This window comes from Nicotiana tomentosiformis, chromosome 4, assembly GCF_000390325.3.
Source record: "Nicotiana tomentosiformis chromosome 4, ASM39032v3, whole genome shotgun sequence".
In the NCBI taxonomy this organism is placed as follows: Eukaryota; Viridiplantae; Streptophyta; class Magnoliopsida; order Solanales; family Solanaceae; genus Nicotiana; species Nicotiana tomentosiformis.
The window spans coordinates 121978655-122005508 of NC_090815.1; the positions used below are offsets into that span (position 1 = coordinate 121978655).

The window sequence follows — 26854 nt, forward strand, 5'->3', positions numbered from 1 at the left end:
ATTTCAAACGGGTCAAGGAGAGCCTACAATCACTTCTCAAGCCAAGCAAAACTTAAAATTTTGCCTAGAAACACATTTGGGACAAGTTCTAGACCATTCGCATGGGTACTTGGACTTGCACCAACAACATCTCACCTCTCACGCAGTTGGATTGTTAAAGCGGATAGAGTCGAGGGCCCATAACGACTATATTCAAGATTGAAAATCACTATGGTTCGACTAAACCACTCGATGATTGCCTAAGTCAACACAAGAGTCTCACTAACTAGAGCTATTTCTTTCCCAAAACCTTGCTTTTAACCATAAGCACGCAGTTAAGTGTGTTGGTACCAAGTGAAGCCTGCTTGACTCTCCGAGCCTGACTCAATTAGGTCTTTTTATTCATTATTACTACTATTCTTACCTAAACACCAAAAACGGACTCAATCCCTTAAGAAGGTTGTCACGCCATCTATCGTTCGGAAGAGTCACCTGGTTCACACAAAAATTACCTTTGGAAAGAATCGTGGCATTAAGAAAACCAAAGGCTTATTGTTCACTAAAACATAAAAAGAAGCTACTAGATTAAACATAGACTAATAAGAAAACAGAATAAAGAAGCTAAAAAGCAAACTACTGAAAGCATAATGAATATACATAATGACAGAGGAAAAGAGAGAATATATACATCAAGAGAGAACATAGAGAATATATATACATAATAAAGAGAAAGAAGAAAATATTATCAGTTATTACAAACAAAATGTCTAAAAGTCATCCAAATAGAAAATAACTCCACCCCCTCGAATAAAAATAAGCATTGTCCCCAATGCTTAATCAAAACAAGAATAAAGAAGGGTAAGAGTGAAAAAGACTCCCTATGTGGCCTTGGACCTCCGTGTCCATAAAAGAGTCGCCGCCCCTAGTCTCCTCTAACTGGATCTCATCATCATCGACTTTGGGAGTAACTGGGATGGTGAACATTTGGCGCACTGCCTCAGCAATGTCGGCAGCCAGGTCTGGCTCCTCAGACTGGCCAGCTGGTGCCACTGGAGCTGATGGTACTGCTGGATCTGTTGGTGCTGGTGGGTCTGACCCAATGAGCATATCAAATAAAAGATCACTAGTTGCTACTATCTTAGTCACCTCTCTCCTCAGCCTGTCAACTGATTTCCTACACGCCTGGGATTTCTTCATTTTCTTTACCTGCTTCCCCAGCTCCTCAATCACTGCTCCATGTGCTACCAAGGTGTCCATGATGGTGGTTTGGTTCTCCAAGATCTTCTTCAATGTATCCTCCATTGTCGGAGGAATTCGGGGTGCCGGAGTGGATGACTGTTAGGATCACAATCCATGCGCGCCCTGGGGACTGGCTTAGGACATGCCTTGTCCTTAGCCCAAGACTGAGCATTGCTCCCGCGTGCACAGCCCAATCCTCAAGCTTGACATTCGCGTAGTGCATCCGCGACTAGCTCGTGCCTTGCGCGAGTAAGGAAACATTTAGTCTTTGGCCATTGTCATGCGCCTCTTTCGTGCCATGCCCATACATAGCCCTCTTGCAGCACGCTTCCATTCCAAAGTAGTGCAGTGTCGCCCACACCTGCACCTTTAGGCTAACGGACCCTTGCTTGCATGGCTGAACCAAAGCCATGCTCACAAGTCGACACATGATGCCCCTATGACAGGTGCATCAAGTATCCAATCGGCGTGGAGGTCTCTTTCCAACACTTGGCAGCCCGCGGGGCTGGCCGTTCCACAATAGCAGCCTCCACTACCCTATTGATGCCCAACGCAGGCCCTAAGGCGTTGCGCAGCCCATAAGAGTTCCCAAACTCGTATGGATACCTTTGACACTCCCTTGAGTCATCTAGGCAGGCCCTTTGGGTTCGCCCCAAGGTAGCTCGTTCTATACGGCTCGGTGGCAGCGTGTATGGGGGAGGCAGGTCGGAGCTTTCATCACCTATACCCCCCTTATATATGCTTAAAATTAAAAAGCCCAAGTTGCCCGAGTAGACTGCTCTACGTCAGACCATCAGAAGGCTCCTTTCTCACCAGTTCTTGGCCGAAATTACAACCCCAAAGTGCGGGTTGTAACATCCTCCCACACTCATAATGTCATCGCCCCGATGACACATCATGGCTTAAGACATCCCGGAGTCTGCCCCCTCAGGTATGCCCATTCAAGCTCCCTTTGTCCTGTGGGTTGGACTTCCTCGAAGTCCTTTCTCAAAAGGAGTCGTGCCCCATGCACTCCTCCCCCAAGTATCTTCCAAGCGTGCCTCTGCACTTCACCTCCATTCGGTGTTCACTTGGAAAGTGCCTCCGCACTGGCACCCTCTGGTGTCTAACTTTGTGATTGACCCACACCAGTCAAATCACACCATGACCCTCACGGCCTTCATGTCCGTCTGAAGCTTTCCTTCACAGGTTAGCACATTACGTGCTCTTTTGACGTCGCTCCCGTAGCCTCAAGATGCCCTCTTTGGCATAGCTCCCGCAGCCTTTTGCTCACGTAGCTCTAAGATGCCTTTGGCATGGCTCCCATAGCCTTTCGCTCCCGTAGCATTAAGACGCCCTCTTTGGCACGGCCCTAGTAGCTCACTCGCTCACATGGCCTTCAAACGCCTCTTCCCGAGATGGGACATATGAACTAGACTCAGAAGGCTAGGGCTGTCTTCCTCGGCTTATTGTGGCTTTCTTACTGATTACCCTTTGGAGGGCGAGGGGTAAATTGCTTTTGCCTCTGCCTCTGAAAGGTTCACCCCTCCCCTTTGATGTATCACCACGACCTCGTGATCTAACCATTTTCTGTAACAAACAGTAGCAAGAGTCAGTTCTAGTTCAAGTGCAGATAAATAAAAAAAAATATGTTTGCAGTGAAGGGAAGTGCGGCCCGCACAATTGCAAGTGCGGCCGCAGCCTTGGTTGTGCGGACCACACAATTTGGACTTGCAGCCGTAGAGATGAAACTGCGGTCCGCACAATTTTGAGTGCAATCGCACATCTGAAGTGCGGTCCGCACAATTGTCAGTGTGACCGCACTATGAGTAGCTCTAAATGGAAACTCTCTGAAGACAGAGTTTGGCCTGATCTGTGGCCGCACACACTTTTCTACGTCCGCGATGAGTTTACTGCGGTCTGCACAATTGCAAGTGCGGTCCGTACATTATTGCCTTACCAACTGCCCTAGTCAACACATATGCGGACCGCACAATTTCTTGTACGACCGCAAATTTCAAAATTAAGTCGGGCAGATTCCTTAAGGGTTTCAATTTATGCACAAATTGAACATGGTAATAATAATTAAACATGATAATCAGGATACCCTTTCCCCAAATAGCAATTAGGAGTTAACCCATACAATTTAAACCCCGCATGGATAGAAAATTGACTTCTAATGACAAATGTTCTAAAATAACTAACAAATTGTAAACTAAACTAAGAAAATTAAAGAATCCTAGAAATGATTTGAACATACCAGTAATGAAGCAGTGCTAAGGAATGATCACAGATGCGTATCTAGGTGGTAGATGATTGAATAGATGTGTGCAAAGTTTTAGCCATTTTTTGAGTGCTCAGAGAATGAAAAGTTTGTACAGTAGCTTTAGCATTACTATTTATACAAGAAGGACAAGTGCAGCCGCATAATTCCTTCTACGGTCCGCACTCTGCTACCTGGAGGTTCACATTCCTTTGATGATCTGCGGTCCGCAGATTTAGCTATGCGGCCGCTGTGCGGCCGGACTTTGGTTGTTTCTCTGACAAACAAACTTCAGAGAGTTTGCATTTTTTAATCTCAATTTGTGCGGCCGCAATTGCCTTATGCTGTAGCATTCAAAATTGTGTGATCCAAACTTTCTTACTTAGCCAATTTTTCTGAGCACAGTTCCTATAAAGCATATTCATTCCTGCAACATACTTCAAATCGAGTTAGCACAAAATAAGACCTATCTAAAAAAGAAGAAAAGAAACATGGGTTGCCTCCCATGAAGCGCCTGATTTAACGTTGCGGCACGACACAGATTACCATCACTTCAAATGAATCACTGCCATCACATGTCCATCATTAGCTTGTCCTAAATAATACTTCACCCGGTGAACATTGACTCGAAATACCTCATCATTTTTGTTTTTCAAGTCCAATGCACCAAAAGGTGTCACACCCACAATTTCAAAGGGACTACTCCATTTAGATTTCAATTTTCCGGGAAACATCTTCAATCGTGAGTTGAACAACAAAACAAGATCGCCCACCTTGAACTCCTTGTTTCGGATGTATTTGTCATGAAGGTACTTTATTCTCTCTTTGTACAAGGAGGAACTTGCATATGCATGGTACCAGAACTCATCTAATTCATTCAATTGTTCAACCCGCAGGTTAGAGGCTGCATCTCAATCAAGATTTAACTTCTTTAAATCCCACATGGCTTTGTGCTCGAGTTCCACTAGAAGATGAAAAGCTTTGACAAACACCAACCGATATGGAGATATCTCGATAGGAGTTTTGAAAGCAATTCGATAAGCCCATAGTGCATCATCAAGCTTCTTTGACCAATCCGTCCGGTTAGCATTCACTATTTTGGACAAAATACTCTTTATCTCCCGGTTGGAGACTTCCACTTGACCGCTTGCTTGCGGATGATAGGGAGTCGTGACTTTATGAGTGACACCATACTTGGTGAGTAAGGTATCGAAAGCTTTGTTGCAAAAATGCGACCACCCATCGCTTATGATAGCCTGTGGAGTACCAAATCTTATGAAAATATTCTTCTTCAAAAATGCCACCACACTTCTCGCTTCATTATTGGGTAGAGCAACGGCCGCAACCCATTTAGACACATAATCAACCACAACCAAGATGTAGGTGTTTCCACAAGAACTCATAAAAGGGACCCATGATGTCAATACCCTACACATCAAAGATATCAATCTCCAAAATTGTAGTGAGAGGTATTTCATTCTTTTTCGAGATTCCACTAGCCCGTTGGCATTCATCACATCTTTTTACCATATCACTTGCATCTTTGTAGAGAGTGGGCTAATAGAAACCACAACTTAGCACTTTAGCCTCCATTCTTGCTCCACCATGGTGGCCACCATACGACGAAGAATGACAAGCTCCAAGGATTTCACATTGTTCTTCCTCTGGTACACATCTTCTAATCACTCAATCCGTACAAATCCGGAAAAGGTACGGTTTATCCCAATAATAGTCTTGACAGTCCCGTTTGAGTTTCTTCATTTGGTTTGAAGAGAACTCATCTGAGATGATACCACTTACAAGAAAATTTGCTAGATCTGCGAACCATGGCACCTCTTATATTGAAATAGCCAAGAGTTTCTCATTGGGGAAGAAGTCATTGATTTCAAGGCCATCATGTGGCCTCCCTCCTCCTCCAAACGAGACAAGTGGTCCGCCACTTGGTTTTCACTTCCTTTTTGATCTTGGATGTCTCTATCAAACTCTTGCAACAAAAGCACCCATCTCATCACCTGGGAATTTTGGAATCTTTCTTACTCATAAGATAATGAAGTGCAGCATGATCCGTATGGACAATCACTTTTTCACCCATCAAGTATGGGCAGAACTTCTCAATACCAAACACAATGTCAATGAGCTATTTTTCGATAACAGTATAATTGACTTAGGCATCATTCATGGTCTTACTAGCATAGTAGACCGGATGAAAAATCTTGTTGATACGTTGCCCCAAAACTTCTCCAACCGCTACATTACTAGCATTACACATGAGCTCAAAAGGAATACTCCAATTAGAAATGGTGATGATATGAGTTATTGTCAACTTGAACTCGAGCAATTCAAAGGCTCGCATGCAATCATCATTGAAGTGAAATTTGGCATCTTTCTCCAAAAGCTTGCACAAGGGGTTCACCACTTTGGAAAAAACCTTTATGAATCGTCGGTAGAACCCTGCGTGACGTAAGAAACTTCTCACTCCTTTCACAGATGTTGGAGGTGGAAGTTTAGAAATCACCTCTATTTTCGCCTTGTCGACCTCAATGCCCTTCTTTGAAATTTTGTGGCCAAGGGCAATAACCTCCATGACCATGGAGTGGCATTTCTCCCAATTCAACACCAAGTTCGTTTCTTCACACCTTGCCAATACTTTATCCAAATTTGCCAAGTATTCATCAAAGAAATTCCCGACTACCGAAAAGTCATCCATGAAAACTTCAAGGTAGTCCTCTACCATATTCGTAAAGATTGCCATCATACACCATTGAAAAGTGGCTGGTGCATTGCACAAGCCAAATAGCATCCATTTGAAAGCGAACGTGCCATAGGGACAAGTGAAAGTTGTTTTCTCTTGATCTTTCGGGGCAATAAGGATTTGATTGTAGCCCGAATATCCATCTAGAAAGCAATAGAACGCCTGACCGGCCAACCTATCAAGCATTTGGTCAATAAAGGGTAGTGGGAAATGGCCTTTCCTTGTGACTTTATTTAGCTTCTGATAGTCCATACACACTCTCCACCCGGCCACCGTTCTAGTTGGAATCAACTTGTTCTTATCATTGGTGACCACAGTTATGCCCCCTTCTTCGGGACACATTGCACCGGAAAAGTCCACGAACTGTCGAAAATAAAGTAGACCACCCCGGCATCCAACCATTTGATAATCCCCTTTTTGACCACGTCTTGCATGGCTTCATTGAGTCTCTTTTGATGTTCAATTGATGGCTTGGAATCTTCCTCCAAGTTAATCTTGTGCATGCAAAATGTGGGGCTTATTCCCTGAATATCCGCCAAAGTCCACCCAATAGCTTTCTTCCTCTTGTGGAGCACCGCCAATGTAGAGTCAACCTGCACGTTAGTCAAACAAGAGGAAATAATAACTAGTAAAGTAGAACAAGGGCCAAGGAATTCATACCTGAGATATGGAGGCAATGCCTTCAACTCCAAGATAAGAGGCTCTTCAATTGAATGCTTTGTAGGTGGAGTTTTCCTATTCTTAAGATCCAAGGAAATCTTCTGGGGTGCATAGTTGTACGACCCCATTCCTTGGAAAGATTAACAATTCCATGAAGCCATCCATCTCGTCATCATCAAAATTTAGCAAGGCAGCCTCCAACATGTCACCCACATTAATCATGGCATTTGTATCATCAATAATCACATCGGTCACCAAGTCCACAAACGAACATACTTCATTGCTATTCGGTTGCCTAATAGATTTGCACACGCGGAACACTACCTTTTCATCACCCACCCGGAAAGTGAGGTCACTGGCTTCCACATCAACAAGAGCCTTCCCCGTAGCAAGGAAAGGTCTACCAAGAATAATCGGGACCTCATAGTCTACTTCACAATCAAGAATAACAAAATCCACCGGGAGAATGAACTTGTCAACTCGAACCAATACATCCTCAATCACCCCCAACGGTCTTTACATTGTACGATTGGCCATTTGTAATCTCATAGATGTGGGTCTTGGTTGTCCAATTCCCAATGTCTTGAAAACCGAATAGGGCATCAAATTGATACTCGCCCCAAGATCACAAAGAGCTTTTGCAAACTCGACATTTCCAATGATACAAGGGATTGTGAAAGCACCGAGATCTTCCAACTTATGAGCCATCGAATGCACGATTGCACTCACTTGGTGCGTGACTTTGATAGTTTCAAAATACATCGACCGCTTCTTTATCACCAAGTCCTTCATAAATTTTGCATGGGCATTTGCTCCAAAGCTTCAACTAAAGGCACATTTATCGAGAGACTCTTCATCATATCAATGAACTTTTTGAATTGATTCTCGCCGTTTTTCTTGGCAAGCCTTTGAGGATAGGGAGGAGGTGGCTTAGGCAATGGTGCCTTAGATTTTTTCACCACCGGTTCCGGTATGTCAATCACATGATCCCTAGATGGTTTCACATCCTCTTGAGTCTCTTCCACCATGTCATCAATATCAGTCTGCACTTCCCTATTTGCGTGCACAACATTGTTTGGAATCTTCTCTCCCTCTACAAGTTGCTCATCATCCATAAGTTGCCTTTGACTTGAGGTAGGTGCATTCCCACCTCTTCCACTTCTTGTAGTGACGACCATGGCATGCCCTGTATTGTTCCCACCCTTCGGGTTCACCACCATATCACTTGGTAGTGCCCCCTTAGTACAAGAATTTAAAGCTTGAGAGATTTGACCCACTTGCACTTCTAAGTTTCGTATTGACGTGTTGTGTGAAGCAAGTTGGGCATTGGAATCGGCATTCTTCTCCATCATTTGCTTGAACATGTTCTCAATACGACTCATTTCATTATTGGAGGAACTAGGACCATGAGAAGGATAAGGAGGTGGGTTGCTGAGAAGTGGGGATTTTGACTATTTATTAGCACCTTTTAGCTTTTGTTTTAGTCCAAAAGCGTTTAATTGTGTTCCCGAAAACTAATGAAATATGCTTAATTACAGGAATATTGGAAAAGGAGCCTCCAAGATGAAATCCAACTCAAGATGAAGTGATATGAACTCAAGGACAAAAACAGACACAAAAGCTTAAAGTGCGGACCGCAGAACATTATCTGCGGCCGTAGATTATGCAGAAGAACTTATCAGAGATCTGTGAGAAGTGCAGTCTGCACAAGAAATGTGCGGCCATAGAAGCTAGTCAAGAGCAAATATTCAGAGAACCTGCATATCAAGTTCAACCGAAGTGCAGACCGCACATTTATTGTGCGGTCGCAAAAGATAAGCTACGCGGCCGCAGTTGCATTTGTGCGGTCCACAGAAGAGCCATGTGCGGCCGCACTCAGAAATGTGCGGACCGTAGAAAGAGAGAGATGCGACTGTAGTTCATAATTGTGCGCCCACAAGATTCCATTCCTGTCAGGTTGAAGCAAAGTGGGGACCGCACATGGAATTGTGCGGCCGCAGAACCTTCGAAAGGGCATTTTTGTCCGAAAATTATAGCTCTATATAAATAGAAGAGTTTAACTTTTTAGGTCAAGTTTTTGACATCAGTAGCTACAGTAGCCGTTTTACTTTACTCTCTTTAGTAGGTTTTGCCATTTTGAGCTTTTTAAACATAGATTTCTTTATTTTAATTATCAATATAAGTTTAATTATCATTTCTTCTTCTATTTCTTCCGTCTTAAGCATGAGTAGCTAGATTTTCACTAAGGTTGTGACCCAACCCTAGAGTGTAAACTTAATGGGTGTTTGATTTATTGCTTGTTTATGGTTAGGTATTTATTATTTAGCCTTGTTCGTGCTCTTAGTTGTAGAATTAATGGTTGCAAATGTTAGTTCATGCTTATTTGACTTGGTCTCTATTTGAGAAAGAGAGACTTAGTCTAGGAAAATTTGGCTAACAAGAAATTGGGGTGAATCAAGAGATTGATAGTCCCAATTAAAGGGTAGAATCTAGAGATAGTAAAACCCAACTTGAGCTTTGTATCAAGCATTTTGTTCAACACCCATTTGAACTTGAGAAAGCCAAATTAGGCAAAGTCACTCTCTGACCGAGAGGTATTTAGTGGGTATTCAAGTGTTGACAGCTATAATACACCCTCGACCAATAAAACAAGTTGTAAAGTTTACAACCCGTTAGGCAAATACCTAGGTGAAGGTTATAGCCCTAGGCCTTTTACAGTATTTGAAAAATAACAACAAAAACTATTTCTTAGTTTTATTACTTAATCTTGCAATCTTAAATTGGAATAGACATAGAACAAGCATCAATTTGTGGAAGTGTAATTTGAGATAGTTCATACTCATACACTGTAATTTATACTCCTAAATCCCACGTATAGCTCCCTGTGGAATTCGACCCCGACTCCATGTTAGGTATTACTATTGCAATCGACCGTTTCATAACCTTGAATTGAGGTGTGAACTTGGACGAGATCAATTGCTCGGTTATTGATTCATCGGGGGCCTTTGAAAACCCGACCCCCGATTTCCTTGGTTGTTGTTCCACCCACCTTGGTTATTGCCTCCCCAATTGCCTTGATTGTTATTGTTTTGTCAATTCCCTTGGTTATTGCTTCCACTCCAATTGCCTTGATTGTTTCTGTAAGGACCCGTAAAAATTTTAACCAAAATACTCGGGATTTCGTGGTGCCAAGATAGATTCCTGCATTTTAGGAATTTAGGAAGTAAGGCAAATTTGGGGCTGATGGTATGTGGCATAACTGAAACTGTGTTAAGTGAACCTTGATCTTCATTCGAGGACGAATGATCTTAAGTGGGGGAGGATGTAAGGACCCGTAAATATTTTAACCAAAATACTCGGGATTTTGTAGGGCCAAGATAGATTCCTGCGTTACTACGCGGTTCAGACTTTTTGGATTGAATAGTACCCTACGGACTGAGAGGAAAATGTTTCGCAGAAGAACGCATTTCTGCGACGCATTATGCAGCCGCATAATCACTCTGTGGATCGCATAATGGCCGCAGAGTGAAGCAGTAAGTTTGGCCAACTTGAGGTCAATTTTGCGGTCGATTATGCGACCGCATAATGGATATGCGGACCGCATCTCGATCGCATAATCCCTCTTGAGTTTTTGCGAAGGGAGTTCTGCGATGCATTATGCGACCGCAGAACGAGTATGTGGACCGCGTACTGGTCGCATACCTGGGCCGTAAGTCCAGGCCCCTGAGGGCCATTTCTGTGGTCACTTTGCGGACCGCATAACCATTATGCGGTCGCATATGCGACCGCAGACTTGTGTCGGGGCATCATTTTTCTTAATTTAAAACCCGACCCCCATTCCGTTAAAACACCCATTAAGAAGCTCATTTCTCATATTTCTAGTGTGAGAGAGAGAGGGTTCTAGACGGAGGGCCTAATTTTCATCAATTGATCTTCAACCATCACTCAAGGCTTGGAAATACTCAAGTAGAGCACCAAATTCTTCATCCAAAAAGGTAAGATTTCATCACCCCAGCTCTTAATTTCAAACATAGATATAATGGGGTACTAGGGCAATACTTCATGGGTATGAGAGTGGTTCATCTTGCATGCATGTAATAAAGAGTGTGGGAAAAATAAAGAGTGAACTAGAACTATGAACATTTTCCTAATTTTGGGTTCAATTTGTATATTGCTAAATTAGATTGAGGTTGGTAAAGGTTCCGGATAATTGTAGAGTCTAAAGAAGTGCAATTGAGGTATGTATGGCTAACTCTTTTCTTCCTAGAATCGAACTCCTGGTATCCGAATAATTGGTGTAAGTTTCGACTTGATCTTACTAGAATTGTTTGCCTTAGTGTGTTGGGTTGAAAGATTTATGTTCCCTAATTATTTTAGATATTTACCATGCCATCATGCTATTTGAGAATGTAACTATGATTTTTCCAAGCTCCTTCCCTTATGTTTGCAATGCCTTATGTGATGGTGCCTATCGATATGAATGATGACGTTATTTGAACGAATAAAAAGGGAAAGACTTGAATTGTAAAATGTGCCCAAGTGTCAAGAACTATTTAATAAATGAGGCTGTTTGTGCCATGTAATGAAAGATGGGAAAGAGATGTGAATTGAGTGGGCAGTTGAAATAGGTTATGTCTTAAGTGAGATGGCTTAGCCGATCGGGCCGAGATCGGATGCCATGCTGTACACATGGTGGCATTTGTATTGGGATTATTGAATTACATTGTGGATATGGATATATATCACTTGAGATGGCTTAGCTGGTCGGGCCGATATCGGACTCCGTGTAAAAACACGGTGGCATTGTGAGTTGTGATTTTGGCACTAAAGATTATTAATCTAAAAAGTTGGAATGATTGTATTGGAAACTATGTGACCCTTGGTGTTTTCTTTGTATTTCTATGAAACCCTTATTGATTATTATGACTGCATTCTCCTTGTTTCACTATTCATTCTGCTAAGATTGGTGTTTGCCTTACATACTAGTACTATTCGACAGTACTAACGTCCCTTTTGTCGGGGTGCTATATCTTTGAATGGATGTAGGCGGTTCTATTGCAGATAGTGCTGATCGCAGATAGGTGGTGCTCTCCTTCTCTCCTCACAGCAGTCTTGGTGAGCCCTATTTCTACCAGGGGTCATATAGTCCTTCTTTTGTATATGTTTTCATATTTTTAGGTATAGCCGGGGACTTGTTGCTAGCATTGTCATATTGCTCTTTTTTACTCTTAGAGGCTCCGTAGACGTTTATGTGGGTCATGTATGTATGTTGGGGTGGTTGTTATATCGAGTTGTATTTTTGGAACTTAACTATGGCATAATGTATATAAGGAAAAATAAACTAGCAATGTTTATATATTTATATAACTGATCCCCCCTGTTTTACAAATGGTGATGCGATCCCTTTTTGGATTATGAATGAGTCGGGTAGGAAAGGTTTAATAGGCTTGCTTGACTGGGTTCACTCGGTTGAGTACCGGTCGCGCTCCCCGAGGTTGCGGTGTGACAAACTTGGTATCAGAGCCTAAGGTTTTAAAGTGTCCTAGGATGTCTCGGAGCCGTGTCTAGTAGAGCCCTTCTTATCGGTGTGTTGTCGACCACATCTATAATTAGGGGGCTACTTGGACATTTAAGAATGATACCCTTCATTGTTGTTCTATATTGTGCGATAGAGCGGAACGTGAGGTTGTTTTCCCCTAACTCATGCATTGTTCTAACTTTCAGTAAATGGCACATAAGAAGAGAGCGAGAATTGGCCAAGAAGCCAATACCACCCCAAGAGTGGTTGTTGATCCCTTACTTGATAATGCGGGTGAGGATAATCCCCCTTCTATCACACTGCCTGATTCGTCTATTCCAGAACATACTGCCGCAGTTCCTACACTCACGGAGGATGCCACAATCCCTCCCACCGATATATATGTTCCACCTCCAGCCCCAGCTCCAGGTCCCGGTATTTCTGATGGGGATCTTAGGGGAGCTATTCAGATGCTGACTCAATTAGTAGCTTCTCAGGCCCAGAGGTCAAATGTTGCACCCACCTTATTTAGCTCGCAAGAGGATTCTTCTGGTTCCAGGGTAAACAGGTTCCGTCAGTTAGACCCTCCAGTGTTCATAGGTACTGATCCCGGGATAGACTCTCAGAATTTTATTGATGAGATGCATATGACTCTCCAAGTTATGTGTGCTACGGAGATAGAGGGAGTAGAGTTGGCCTCTTATCGTCTGAAAGGGGTGGCATATTCCTGGTTCGAGATATGGGAAGATTCCCATGAGGAGGGGAGCCCTCCGGCGAGATGGAGTGAGTTCGCAGATGCCTTCATAGACCATTTCTTGCCTACCGAGACTAAGGCAGACCGTGCTGTGGAGTTTGAGACCCTTAAATAGGGTAGTAGGAATGTGTGGGAGTATCACATGGAGTTCGTGCACCTGTCAAAGTATGCTGTTCATATGATGCCGACTATGGAGGCAAGGGTGCATCGATTTGTGCAGGGCCTTAGCCATTTTGTTATTAATGAGGCTGCCACAACTTCTCTAAATTCTAACATGAACTATGGAAGGATGGTGGCAATTTCCCAAGCTACGGAGGCTTCAAAGTTAAAGCTCAGAATGGAACTAGAAAGTAGTAGTAGGGCCTGATCAGCGGGCAACCTTAGGGATTCATTCGGAGGTGGGAGATCAAATTTTTGGGAGGATCATCAGGGTCGTCTCAGTCTTATGCTCAGTCTTCAGCTAGTGCCCCGCCATCAGGGCACGATCAGCAGCAGAGGAGTCGCTTTAGGCCCGGTCAGGGAAGCAGGGGGTCCCACCAGGAGGGAGATTCTAGCAGCAACAGAGGGCCCCATGCCCTAAGTGTGGGAGGATACATTCGGGAGTCTGCTACCTGGACATGCCAGTATGTTATGGATGTGGAATGAGAGGTCATATTCAGAGGGAGTGTCATGCATCCCGTCAGGGTGCAGGCAGGGGCATAACTCAGCCATCCAGTCCTACAGCTGCCACATCTTCAGCACACCCTCCAGCTCGAGTCTCTTCAGCAACCGTAGGGCGTGGTACAGCTAGGGGTGGTGCATAGAGTTCGGGAGGACCTAGCCGATTCTATGCTATGAGTGGTCGACAGAGTGCGGAGGCTTCCTCAGATGTCGTCATAGGTATATTGACAGTTCAATCTCATGATGTGTATGCCCTTGTTGATCCCAGATCTTCTTTGTCCTATGTTACTCCTTATGTTGCTACGAGCTTCGGGGTAGAACCGGAACAGCTTCATGAGCCGTTCTCTGTATCTACCCCAATTGGCGAGTCTATTACGGCCGCACGGGTTTATAGAGATTGTGTTGTCACGGTGCGTGGTCGGGATACCATGGCTGATCTTATTGAACTAGGGATGATTGATTTTGATGTAATAATGGGAATGGATTGGCTTTATTAATGTTTTGCCAAACTCGATTGTCGAGCCAGAATCATGAGGCTTGAGTTTCCTAACGAGCCAGTTGTTGAGTGGGAGGGGAATAATGTTATGCCAAAAGGAAGGTTTATTTCTTACTTTAAGGCCACAAAGATGATCAGGAAGGGGTATATTTATCATTTGGTCCGAGTTACGGACACCACTGCTGAGGTGCCTACCCTTGAATCTATACCAATTGTGAATGAATTCCCCGATGTCTTTCCGGATGAGCTCCCTGGAATTCCTCCAGATAGGGAGATTGATTTTGGGATTGATGTGATGCTAGGCACGCAGCCTATATCCATTCCACCTTATAGAATAGCGCCGACAGAATTAAAAGAGCTAAAGGAACAACTAAGGGATTTGCTAGAGAAAGGTTTCATCCAACCGAGTGTGTCACCTTGGGGCACACCGGTTCTCTTTGTCAGAAGGAAAGATGGATTACTTTGTGTATTCACGAAGTCGAGAGGATCACGCCGATCACCTCAGGGCAGTTCTGCAAACTCTTCACCAACACCAATTGTATGCAAAGTTCTCGAAATGTGAATTTTGGCTTGAATTTGTCACATTCCTGGGTCATGTCGTCTCCGGAGAAGGAATTAAGGTTGATCCTCAAAACATTACAGTGGTGAAGGATTGGCCTAGACCTATTACTCTAACAGAGATTCGCAGTTTTTTGGGTTTGGCCGGGTATTATAGGAGGTTCGTGGAGGGGTTATCCACTCTTGCCTCTCCATTGACTAAATTGACGCAGAAGGCGGTTAAGTTCCAGTGGTCCGATGCTTGTGAAAGGAGTTTCCAGGAATTGAAATCATGATTGACTTCGGCGCCGGTATTGACCCTACCAGAGGGTACCGAGGGGTATGTGGTGTATTGAGATGCTAAAAGGATCGGTCTTGGGTGTGTATTAATGCAACGTGGTAAGGTAATAGCATATTCTTCAAGGAAACTTAAGAATCATGAAAAGAATTATCCAACTCGTGATTTAGAGCTTGCGGCAGTGGTTTTTGCATTAAAACTTTGGAGTCATTATTTGTATGGAGTCCATGTAGATGTATTCACGGACCACAAGAGTCTTCAATACATTTTCAAGCAGAAGGAATTGAACTTAAAGCAGAGAAAGTGGCTTGAGTTGCTCAAAGATTATGACATCAATATTTTGTATCATCCGGGGAAAGCTAATGTGGTGGCGGATGCTCTTAGTCGGAAATCTATGGGTAGTTTGTCTCACTTGGAGGAATGTCAAAGGCCCTTGGCCCGAGAGGTTCACCAGTTGGCCGGTTTGGGAGTTCGTCTTACGGACTCTAGTGAAGGGGGAGTAATTGTGCGGAATAGGGCGAAATCATTGCTTGTGACGGAGGTCAAGGAGAAGCAATACAATGATCCAGTGTTGGTGCAGCTGAAGGAAGGGATTCATAAACATAAGACTACGGCTTTTTCTCTTGGCATGGATGATGGTACATTACAGTACCAAGGATGACTATGTGTTCCAAACGTAGATGGTCTTCGGGAAAGAATCATGGCATAAGCTCATACTTCTAGATATTCCGTGCACCCAGGTTCTACAAAAATGTATCATGATCTCAAGGAAGTTTACTGGTGGAATGACATGAAGAGGAGTGTGGCGGACTTTGTGGCAAAATGTTCAAACTGTCAACAAGTGAAGGCCGAGCATCAAAGGCCCGGTGGGTTAGCACAGAGTATAGAAATTCCAATGTGGAAATGGGAAATGATCAATATGGATTTTGTGGTAGGGTTACCACACACTCCGTGTAAGTTTGACTCAATTTGGGTGATCGTGGATCGACTCACGAAATCAACACACTTCTTGCAAGTTAAATCCACCGACATTGCGGAACAATATGCTCAATTGTATATCAAGAAAATAGTCAGGCTTCATGGCACTCCAGTTTCTATCATTTCCGATCGAGGGGCCCAATTCGAAGCTAATTTCTGGAAAAAATTTCAGCAAGGTTTGGGTACGCAGGTAAATCTTAGCATGGCCTTCCATCCACAAACTGACGGGAAAGCAGAGCGGACTATTCAGACGCTAGAGGAAATATTGCGTGCGTGTGTTCTTGACATCAAAGGTAGCTAGGATGATCATTTGCCGCTCATAGAATTTGCTTATAACAACAGCTTCCATGCTAGTATTCAGATGGCGCTGTTTGAGGCCTTGTCTGGTAAAAGATGTAGATCGTCGGTTGGGTGGTTTGAGGTTGGAGAAGCTGAACTAATAGGACCAGACCTTGTGCATCAAGCTATGGAAAAGGTTAAGATCATAAAAGAGCGGTTGAAAACTGCTCAGAGTCATCAAAAATCCTACTCGGATGTTCGTCGCAGAGACTTAGAGTTCAAAGAAGATGATTGGGTGTTCTTGAAGATATCTCCCATGAAGGGGATCATGTGGTTTGGAAAGAAAGGGAAATTAAGTCCGAGGTATGTCGGGCCATATAAAATCATTCAAAGGATAGGTCAGGTGGCGTACAAGCTTGAACTACCACCTGAGATGTCATTAGTACACCCGGTATTCCACGTGTTCATATTGAAGAAGGTAGTTGGAGATCCGTACGCTACTGTGCTGGTTGAGACTATCGAGGTTAGTGAAGAATTGTCATATGAAGAAATTCCGGTTGCTATTCTTGATAGGCAGGTCCGAAAGTTAAGAAACAAAGAAATTGTATCCGTGAAAGTGTTTTGGCGAAACCAACAAGTCGAAGAAGCTACTTGTGAAGCCGAGAATGAAATGAAAGAAAAGTACCCTCATTTGTTTGAATAGCCATGTAATAGTTCTATGAAGTTGTTTCCCCTAAAGTTTGTATCGCTTGTTCGGCTACTATAAAGATACTCCTTTCTAGCTATATGTCCCCCATGAGGCTTCGGTTGGTGTTATTTTGCATTTTGTTGTGTCATTTAATTCTATATATGTTGCTAAGGTGTGCTACGGGGGCTCTCTGACGGGTGGATAGGCCTAAATACAAAGGAAACTCTCGCAAAATTTTCAGGAAGTTAGGAAGTTAGGCAAATTTGGGGCTGATGGCATGTGGCATAACTGAAACTGTGTTAAGTGAACCTTGATCTTCATTCGAGGACGAATGATCTTAAGTGGGGGAGGATGTAAGGACCCGTAAAAATTTTAACAAAAATACTCGGGATTTCGTGGTGCCAAGATATATTCCTGCGTTACTATGCGATTCAGACTTTTTGGATTGAACAGTACCCTACGGACTGAGAGAAAAATATTTCGCAGAAGATCGCATTTTTGCGGCCCATTATGCGGCCGCATAATCACACTGTGGACCGCGTAATGGCCACATAGTGAAGCAGTAAGTTTGGCCAACTTGAGGTTAGTTTTGCGGTCGATTATGCGACCGCATAATCGATATGCGAACTGCATCTCGATCGCATAATCCCTCTTGATTTTTTGCGGAGGGAGTTCTGCGGTGCATTATGCGACCGCAGAACGAGTATGCGGACCGCACACTGGTCGCATACCTGGGCCGTAAGTCCAGGCCCCTGAGGGCAATTTCTGCGGTCACTTTGCGGACCGTATAACCATTATGCGGTCGCATATGCGATCGCAGACCTGTGTCGGGGCACCATTTTTCTTAATTTAAAACCCGACCCCCATTCCGTTAAAACACCCATTTAGTCCATTTTGAAGCTCATTTCTCATATTTCTAGTGTGAGAGAGAGAGGGTTCTAGAGGGAGGGCCTAATTTTCATCAATTGATCTTCAACCATCACTCAAGGCTTGGAAATACTCAAGTAGAGCACCAAATTCTTCATCCAAAAAGGTAAGATTTCATTACCCCAGCTCTTAATTTCAAACATAGCTATAATGGGGGTACTAGGGCAATACTTCATGGGTATGAGAGTGGTTCATCTTGCATGCATATGATAAAGAGTGTGGGAAAAATAAAGAGTGAACTAGAACTATGAACATTTTCATAAATTTGGGTTCAATTTGTATATTGCTAAATTAGATTGAGGTTGCTAAAGGTTCGGGATAATTGTAGAGTCTAAAGAAGCGCAATTGAGGTATGTATGGTTAACTCTTTTCTTCCTAGAATCGAACTCCTGGTGTCCGAATAATTGGTGTAAGTTCCGACTTGATCTTACTAGAATTGTTTGCCTTAGTGTGTTAGGTTGAAAGATTCATGTTCCTTAATTGTTTTAGATATTTACCATGCCATCATGCTATTTGAGAACGTAACTATGATTTTTCCAAGCTCCTTCCCTTATGTGTGCATTGCCTTATGTGATGGTGCTTATAGATATGAAGACGTTATTTGAACAAATAAAAGGGAAAGACTTGAATTGTAAAATGTGCCCAAGTATCAAGAACTATTTAATAAATGAGGTTGTTTGTGCCATGTAATGAAAGATGGGAAAGAGATGTGAATTGAGTGGGCAGTTGGAATAGGTTATGTCTCAAGTGAGATGGCTTAGCCGATCGGGCCGAGATCGGACGCCATGCTGTACACATGGTGGCATTTGTATTGGGATTATTGAATTACATTGTGGATATGGATATGTCTCACTTGAGATGGCTTAGCCGGTCGGGCCGAGACCGGACTCCGTGTAAAAACACGGTGGCATTGTGAGTTGTGGCTTTGGCACTAAAGATTATTAATCTAGAAAGATGGAAAGATTGAATTGGAAACTATGTGACCCTTACTTGGTGTTTTCTTTGTATTTGTATGAAACCCTTATTGATTATTATGACTGACTGCTCCTTGTTTCACTGTTCATTCTGCTAAGATTGGTGTTTGCCTTATATACTAGTACTATTCGACAGTACTAATGTCCCTTTTGCCGGGGGCGCTACATCTTTGAATGGATGTAGGTGGTGCCATCACAGATAGTGCTGATCATAGATAGGTGGTGCTCTCCTTCTCTCCTCACAGCAGTCTTGGTGAGCCCCATTTATCCCAGGGGTCTTGTAGTCCTTTTGTATAAGTTTTCATATTTTGAGGTATAGTCGGGGACTTATTGCCGGCATTGTCATGTTGCTCTTTTGTACTCTTAGAGGCTCCATAGACGTTTATGTGGGTCATATATGTATGTTGGGGTGGTCGTTGGATCGAGTTGTATTTTGGGAACTCAATTATGGCATAATGTATATAAGGAAAAATAAACTAGCAACGTTTCTATATTTATATAACTGATCCCCCCTGTTTTACAAATGGTGATGTGATCCCTTTTTGGATTATGAATGAGTCGGGTAGGAAAGGTTTAATAGGCTTGCTTGACCGGGTTCACTCGGTTGAGCGCCAGTCGCGCTCCCTGAGGTTGGGGCGTGACAAACTTGGTATCAGAGCCTAAGGTTTTAAAGTGTCCTAGGATGTATCAGAGCCGTGTCTAGTAGAGCCCTTCTTATCGGTGTGTTCTCGACCACATCTATAATTAGGGGGCTACTTGGACATTTAAGAAGGATACCCTTCATTGTTGTTCTATATCGTGCGATAGAGCGAAACGTGAGGTTGTTTTCCCCTAACTCGTGCATTGTTCTAACTTTCAGTAAATGGTACCTAAGAAGAGAGCGAGAATTGGCCAAGAAGCCAATACCACCCCAAGAGTGGTTGTTGATCCCTTACTTGATAATACGGGTGAGGATAATCCCCCTTCTATCACACTGCCTGATTCGTCTATTCCAGAACATACTGTCGCAGTTACTACACCCGCGGAGGATGCCACAATCCCTCCCGCCGATATACCTGTTCCACCTCCAACCCCAGCTCCAGGTCCCGGTATTTCTGATGGGGATCTTAGGGGAGCTATTCAGATGCTGACTCAATTAGTAGCTTCTCAGGCCCAAAGGTCAAATGTTGCACCCACCTTATTTAGCTCGCAAGAGGATTCTTCTGGTTCCAGGGTAAACAGGTTCCGTCAGTTAGACCCTCTAGTGTTCACAGGTACTGATCCCGGGGAAGACCCTCAGGATTTTATTGATGAGATGCATAAGACTGTCCGAGTTATGCGTGCTACGGAGACAGAGGGAGTAGAGTTGGCCTCTTATCGTCTGAAAAGTGTGGCATATTCCTGGTTTGAGATGTGGGAAGATTCCCGTGAGGAGGGGAGCCCTCCGGCGAGATGGAGTGAGTTCGCGGATGCCTTCATAGACCATTTCTTGCCTGCCGAGACTAAGGCAGACCATGCTGTGGAGTTTTAGACCCTTAAACAGGGTAGTAGGAATGTGTGGGAGTATTACATGTAGTTCGTGCGCCTGTCGAAGTATGCTGTTCATATGATGCCTACTATGGAGGCAAGAGTGCGTCGATTTATGCAGGGCCTTAGCCCTTTTATTATTAATGAGGCTACCACAACTGTTCTAAATTCTAACATGAACTATGGGAGGATGGTGGCATTTGCCCAAGATACAGAGGCCCGAAAGTTAAAGCTCAGGATGGAACGGGAAAGTAGTAGTAGGGCCCGATCAGCGGGCAACCTTGGGGATTCATTCGGAGGTGGGAGATCAGCTTTTCGGGAAGGATCATCAGGGCCGTCCCAGTCTTATGCTCAGTCTTCAGCTAGTGTCCCGCCATCAGGGCACGGTCAGCAGTAGGGGAGTGGCTTTAGGCCCGGTTAGGGAAGCAGGGGGTCCCACCATCAGGGCCGATCAGGAGGGAGATTCCAGCAACAGCAGAGGGCCCCATTCCCTAAGTGTGGGAGGATACATTCGGGAGTCTGCTACCTGGACATGCCAATATGTTACGGATGCGGAATGAGAGGTCATATTCAGAGGGAGTGTCGTGCATCCCGTCAGGGTACAAGCAGGGGCACAACTCAGTCATCCAGTCCTACAACTGCCATATCTTCAGCACACCCTCCAGCTCGAGGCTCTTCAGCAATCGCAGGGTGTGGTACAGCTGGGGGTGGTGCACAGAGTTCGGGAGGACCCAGCCGATTCTATGCTATGTGTGGTCGACAGAGTGCAGAGGCTTCCTCAGATGTCGTCATAGGTATATTGACCGTTCAATCTCATGATGTGTATGCCCTTGTTGATCCCGAATCTTCTTTATCCTATGTTACTCCTTATGTTGCTACGAGCTTCGGGGTAGAACCAGAACAGCTTCATGAGCCGTTCTCTATATCTACCCTAATTGGCGAATCTATTACGACCGCGCGAGTTTATAGAGATTGTGTTGTCACGGTGCGTGGTCGGGATACCATGGTCGATATTATTGAACTAGGGATGATTGATTTTGATGTAATAATGGGAATAGATTGGCTTTATTCATGTTTTGCCAAACTCGATTGCCGAGCCAGAATCACGAGGCTTGAGTTTCCTAACGAGCCAGCAGTTGAGTGGGAGGGGAATAATGTTATGCCACAAAGATGATCAGGAAGGGGTATATTTATCATTTGGTCCGAGTTACGGACACCACTGCTGAGGTGCCTACCCTTGAATCTATACCAATTGTGAATGAATTCACCGATATCTTTTCGGATGAGCTCCCTAGAATTCCTCCAGATAGGGAGATTGATTTTGGAATTGATGTGATGCCAGGCACGCAGCCTATATCCATTCCACCTTATAGAATGGCGCCGACAAAATTAAAAGAGCTAAAGGAACAACTAAGGGATTTGCTAGAGAAAGTTTTCATCCAACCGAGTGTGTCACCTTGGGGCGCATCGGTTCTCTTTGTCAGAAAGAAAGATGGATCGCTGCGGATGTGTATTGATTACCGGCAACTCAACAAAGTCACAATAAAAAATAAGTACCCATTGCCTAGAATAGATGATTTGTTTGATCAATTACAAGGTGCTAAGTTCTTCTCCAAAATTGGTTTGCGGTCCGGGTACCATCAATTGAAGGTGAGGGAGTAGGATATTCCGAAAACAGCTTTTAGAACCCGGTATGGGCACTTTGAATTTTTGGTAATATCTTTCGGGCTAACAAATGCCCTGGCAGCTTTCATGGATCTTATGAATCGAGTCTTCAAGCCGTTCCTCGACTCCTTGGTGATAGTATTCATTGATGACATCCTTGTGTATTCACGAAGTCGAGAGGATCACGCCGATCACCTCAGGGCAGTTCTGCAAACTCTTCACCAACACCAATTGTATGCAAAGTTCTCAAAATGTGAATTTTGGCTTGAATCTGTCACATTCCTGGGTCATGTCATCTCCGGAGAAGGAATTAAGGTTGATCCTCAAAAGATTACAGCGGTGAAGGATTGGCCTAGACCTACTACTCCAATAAAGATTCGCAGTTTCTTGGGTTTGGCTGGGTATTATAGGAGGTTCGTGGAGGGGTTCTCCACTCTTGCCTCTCCATTGACTAAATTGACGCAGAAGGCGGTTAAGTTCCATTGGTCCGATGCTTGTGAAAGGAGTTTCCATGAATTGAAATCAAGATTGACTTTGGCGCCGGTATTGACCCTACCAGAGGGTACCGAGGGGTTTGTGGTGTATTGTGATGCTACAAGGATCGGTCTTGGGTGCGTATTAATGCAACGTGGTAAGGTAATAGCATATGCTTCAAGGAAACTATTGAATCATGAAAAGAACTATCCAACTCATGATTTAGAGCTTGCGGCAGTGGTTTTTGCATTAAAACTTTGGCGTCATTATTTGTATGGAGTCCATGTAGATGTATTCACGGACCACAAGAGTCTTCAATACATTTTAAAGCAGAAGGAATTGAACTTAAGGCAGAGAAGGTGGCTTGAGTTGCTCAAAGATTATGACATCAATATTTTGTATCATCCGGGGAAAGCTAATGTGGTGGCGGATGCTCTTAGTCAAAAATCTATGGGTAGTTTGTCTCACTTGGACGCATGTCAAAGGCCCTTGGCCCGAGAGGTTCACCAGTTGGCCGGTTTGGGAGTTCGTCTTACGGACTCTAGTAAAGGGGGAGTGATTGTGCGGAATAGGGCGGAATCATCGCTTGTGGCGGAGGTCAAGGAGAAGCTATACAATGATCCAGTGTTGGTGCAGCTGAAGGAATGGATTCATAAACATAAGACTACGGCTTTTTCTCTTGGCATGGATGATGGTACATTACGGTACCAAGGACGACTATGTGTTCCAACCGTAGATGGTCTTCAAGAAAGAATCATGGCAGAAGCTCATACTTCTAGATATTCCATGCACCCAGGTTCTACAAAAATGTATCATGATCTCAAGGAAGTTTACTGGTGGAATGACATGAAGAGGAGTGTGGTGGACTTTGTGGTAAAATGTTCAAACTGTCAACAACTGAAGGCCGAGCATCAAAGGCCCGGTGGGTTAGCACAGAGTATAGAAATTCCAATGTGGAAATGGGAAATGATCAATATGGATTTTGTGGTAGGGTTACCACACACTCCGTGTAAGTTTGACTCAATTTGGGTGATCGTGGATCACCTCACGAAATCAGCACACTTCTTGCCAGTTAAATCCACCAACACTGCGGAACAATATGCTCAATTGTATATCAAGAAAATAGTCAGGCTTCATGGCACTCCAGTTTCCATCATTTTCGATCGAGGGGCCCAATTCACAGCTAATTTCTGGAAGATATTTCAGCAAGGTTTGGGTACGCAGGTAAATCTTAGCACGGCCTTCCATCCACAAACTGACGGGCAAGCAGAGCGGACTATTCAGATGCTAGAGGACATGTTGCGTGCGTGCGTGTGTGCTTGACTTCAAAGGTAGCTAGGATGATCATTTGCCTCTCATAAAATTAGCTTATAACAACAGCTTCTATGCTAGTATTCAGATGGCGCCATTTGAGTCCTTGTATGGTAAAAGATGTAGATCCCCGATTGGGTGGTTCGAGGCTGGAGAAGCTGAACTAATAGGACCAGACCTTGTGCATCAATCTGTGGAAAAGGTTAAGATCATAAAAGAGCGGTTGAAAATTGCTCAGAGTCGTCAAAAATCCTACTCGGATGTTCGTCGCAGAGACTTAGAGTTCAAAGAAGATGATTGGGTGTTCTTGAAGATATCTCCCATGAAGGGGATCATGCAATTTGGAAAGAAAGGGAAATTAAGTCCGAGGTATGTCGGGCCGTATAAAATCATTCAAAGGATATGGCAGGTGGCGTACAAGCTTGAACTACCACCTGAGATGTCATTAGTACACCCGGTATTCCATGTGTCCATGTTGAAGAAGGTATTTGGAGATCCGTCTGCTATTGTGACGGTTGAGACCATCGACGTCAGTGAAGTATTGTCATATGAAGAAATTCGGGTTGCTATTCTTGATAGGCAGGTCCGAAATTTGAGAAACAAAGAAATTGTATCCGTGAAGGTGTTATGGTGAAACCAACAAGTCGAAGAAGCTACTTGGGAAGCCGAGAATGAAATGAAAGAAAAGTACCCTCATTTGTTTGAATAGCCATGTAATAGTTCTATGAAGTTGTTTCCCCTAAAGTTTGTATCACTTGTTTGGCTAATATAAAGACACTCATTTCTAGCTATATGTCCCCCTTGAGGCTTCGGTTGGTGTTATTTTGCATTTTGTTGTGTCATTTAATTCTATATATGTTGCTAAGGTGTGCTTCGGGGATTCTCTGACAGGTGGATAGGCCTAAATACAAAGGAAACTCTGACGAAATTTTCAGGAAGTTAGGCAATTTTGGGGCCGATGGTATGTGGCATAACTGAAACTGTGTTAAGTGAACCTTGATCTTCATTTGAGGACGAATGATTTTAAGTGGGGGAGGATGTAAGGACCCGTAAAAGTTTTAACCAAAATACTCAAGATTTCGTGGTGCCAAGATAGATTCTTGCGTTACTACGTGGTTCGGACTTTTTGGATTGAACAGTACCCTACGAACTGAGAGGAAAATGTTTCGCAGAAGAACGCATTTCTGCGGCCCATTATGTGGCCGCATAATCACTCTGCGGACCGCATAATGGCCGCAGAGTAAAGCAGTAAGTTTGGCCAACTTGAGGTCAGTTTTACGGTCGATTATGCGACCGCATAATCGATATGCAGACCGCATCTCGATCGCGTAATCCCTCTTGAGTTTTTGCGGAGGGAGTTCTGCGGTGCATTATGCGACCGCAGAACGAGTATGCAGACCGCATACTGGTCGCATACCTGGGCCGTAAGTCCAGGCCCCTGAGGGTCATTTCTGCGGTCACTTTGCGGACCACATAACCATTATGCGGTCGCATATGCGGCCGCAGACCTGTATCAGGGTACCATTTTTCTTAATTTAAAACCCGACCCCCATTCTGTTAAAACACCCATTTAGTCCATTTTGAAGCTCATTTCTCATATTTCTAGTGTGAGAGAGAGAGGGTTCTAGAGGGAGGGCCTAATTTTCATCAATTGATCTTCAACCATCACTCAAGGCTTGAAAATACTCAAGTAGAGCACCAAATTCTTCATCCAAAAAGGTAAGATTTCATCACCCCAACTCTTAATTTCAAACATAGCTATAATGGGGTACTAGGGCAATACTTCATGGGTATGAGAGTGGTTCATCTTGCATGCATGTGATAAAGAGTGTGGGAAAAATAAAGAGTGAACTAGAACTATGAACATTTTCCTAATTTTGGGTTCAATTTGTATATTGCTAAAATAGATTGAGGTTGCTAAAGGTTTCGCAAAATTGTAGAGTCTAAAGAAGCGCAATTGAGGTATGTATGTCTAACTCTTTTCTTCCTAGAATCGAACTCCTGGTGTCCGAATAATTGGTGTAAGTTCCAACTTGATCTTACTAGAATTATTTGCCTTAGTGCGTTGGGTTGAAAGATTCATGTTCCCTAATTGTTTTAGATATTTACCATGCCATCATGCTATTTGAGAACGTAACTATGATTTTTCCAAGCTCTTTCCCTTATGTGTGCATTGCCTTATGTGATGGTGCTTATCGACATGAATGATGACGTTATTTGAACGAATAAAAAGGGAAAGACTTGAATTGTAAAATGTGCCCAAGTGTCAAGAACTATTTAATAAATGAGGTTGTTTGTGCCATGTAATGAAAGATGGGAAAGAGATGTGAATTGAGTGGGCAGTTGGAATAGGTTATGTCTCAAGTGAGATGGCTTAGCCGATCGGGCCGAGATCGGATTCCATGCTGTACACATGGTGGCATTTGTATTGGGATTATTGAATTACGTTGTGGATATAGATATGTCTCACTTGAGATGGCTTAGCCGGTCGGGCCGAGACCGGACTCCGTGTAAAAACACGGTGGCATTGTGAGTTGTGGCTTTGGCACTAAAGATTATTAATCTAGAAAGATGGAAAGATTGAATTGGAAACTATGTGACCCTTACTTGGCGTTTTCTTTGTATTTGTATGAAACCCTTATTGATTATTATGACTGCCTTCTCCTTGTTTCACTGTTCATTCTGCTAAGATTGGTGTTTGCCTTATATACTAGTACTATTCGACAGTACTAATGTCCCTTTTACCGGGGGCGCTACATCTTTGAATGGATGTAGGTGGTTCCATCGTAGATAGTGCCGATCGCAGATAGGTGGTGCTCTCCTTCTCTCCTCACAGCAGTCTTGGTGAGCCCTATTTTTCCCAGGGGTCATGTAGTCCTTCTTTTGTATAAGTTTTCATATTTTGAGGTATAGCCGG

General features: G+C 43.7%; 1 protein-coding gene across 1 annotated transcript; it reads left to right on the forward strand.

Annotated features, from left to right (window-relative positions):
• Nucleotides 1-19843: 19843 nt before the first annotated feature.
• Nucleotides 19844-20491, forward strand: LOC138910471 (uncharacterized). The gene has a single exon (XM_070201713.1). The coding sequence runs from the start codon at nt 19844-19846 to the stop codon at nt 20489-20491; it is 648 nt and encodes a 215-aa protein (XP_070057814.1).
• Nucleotides 20492-26854: the final 6363 nt, after the last annotated feature.

Excerpts from the sequence above, each read along its gene's own strand:
- LOC138910471 (XM_070201713.1), top strand. The coding sequence starts at position 19,844 with ATGGTACCTAAGAAGAGAGCGAGAATTGGCCAAGAAGCCAATACCACC.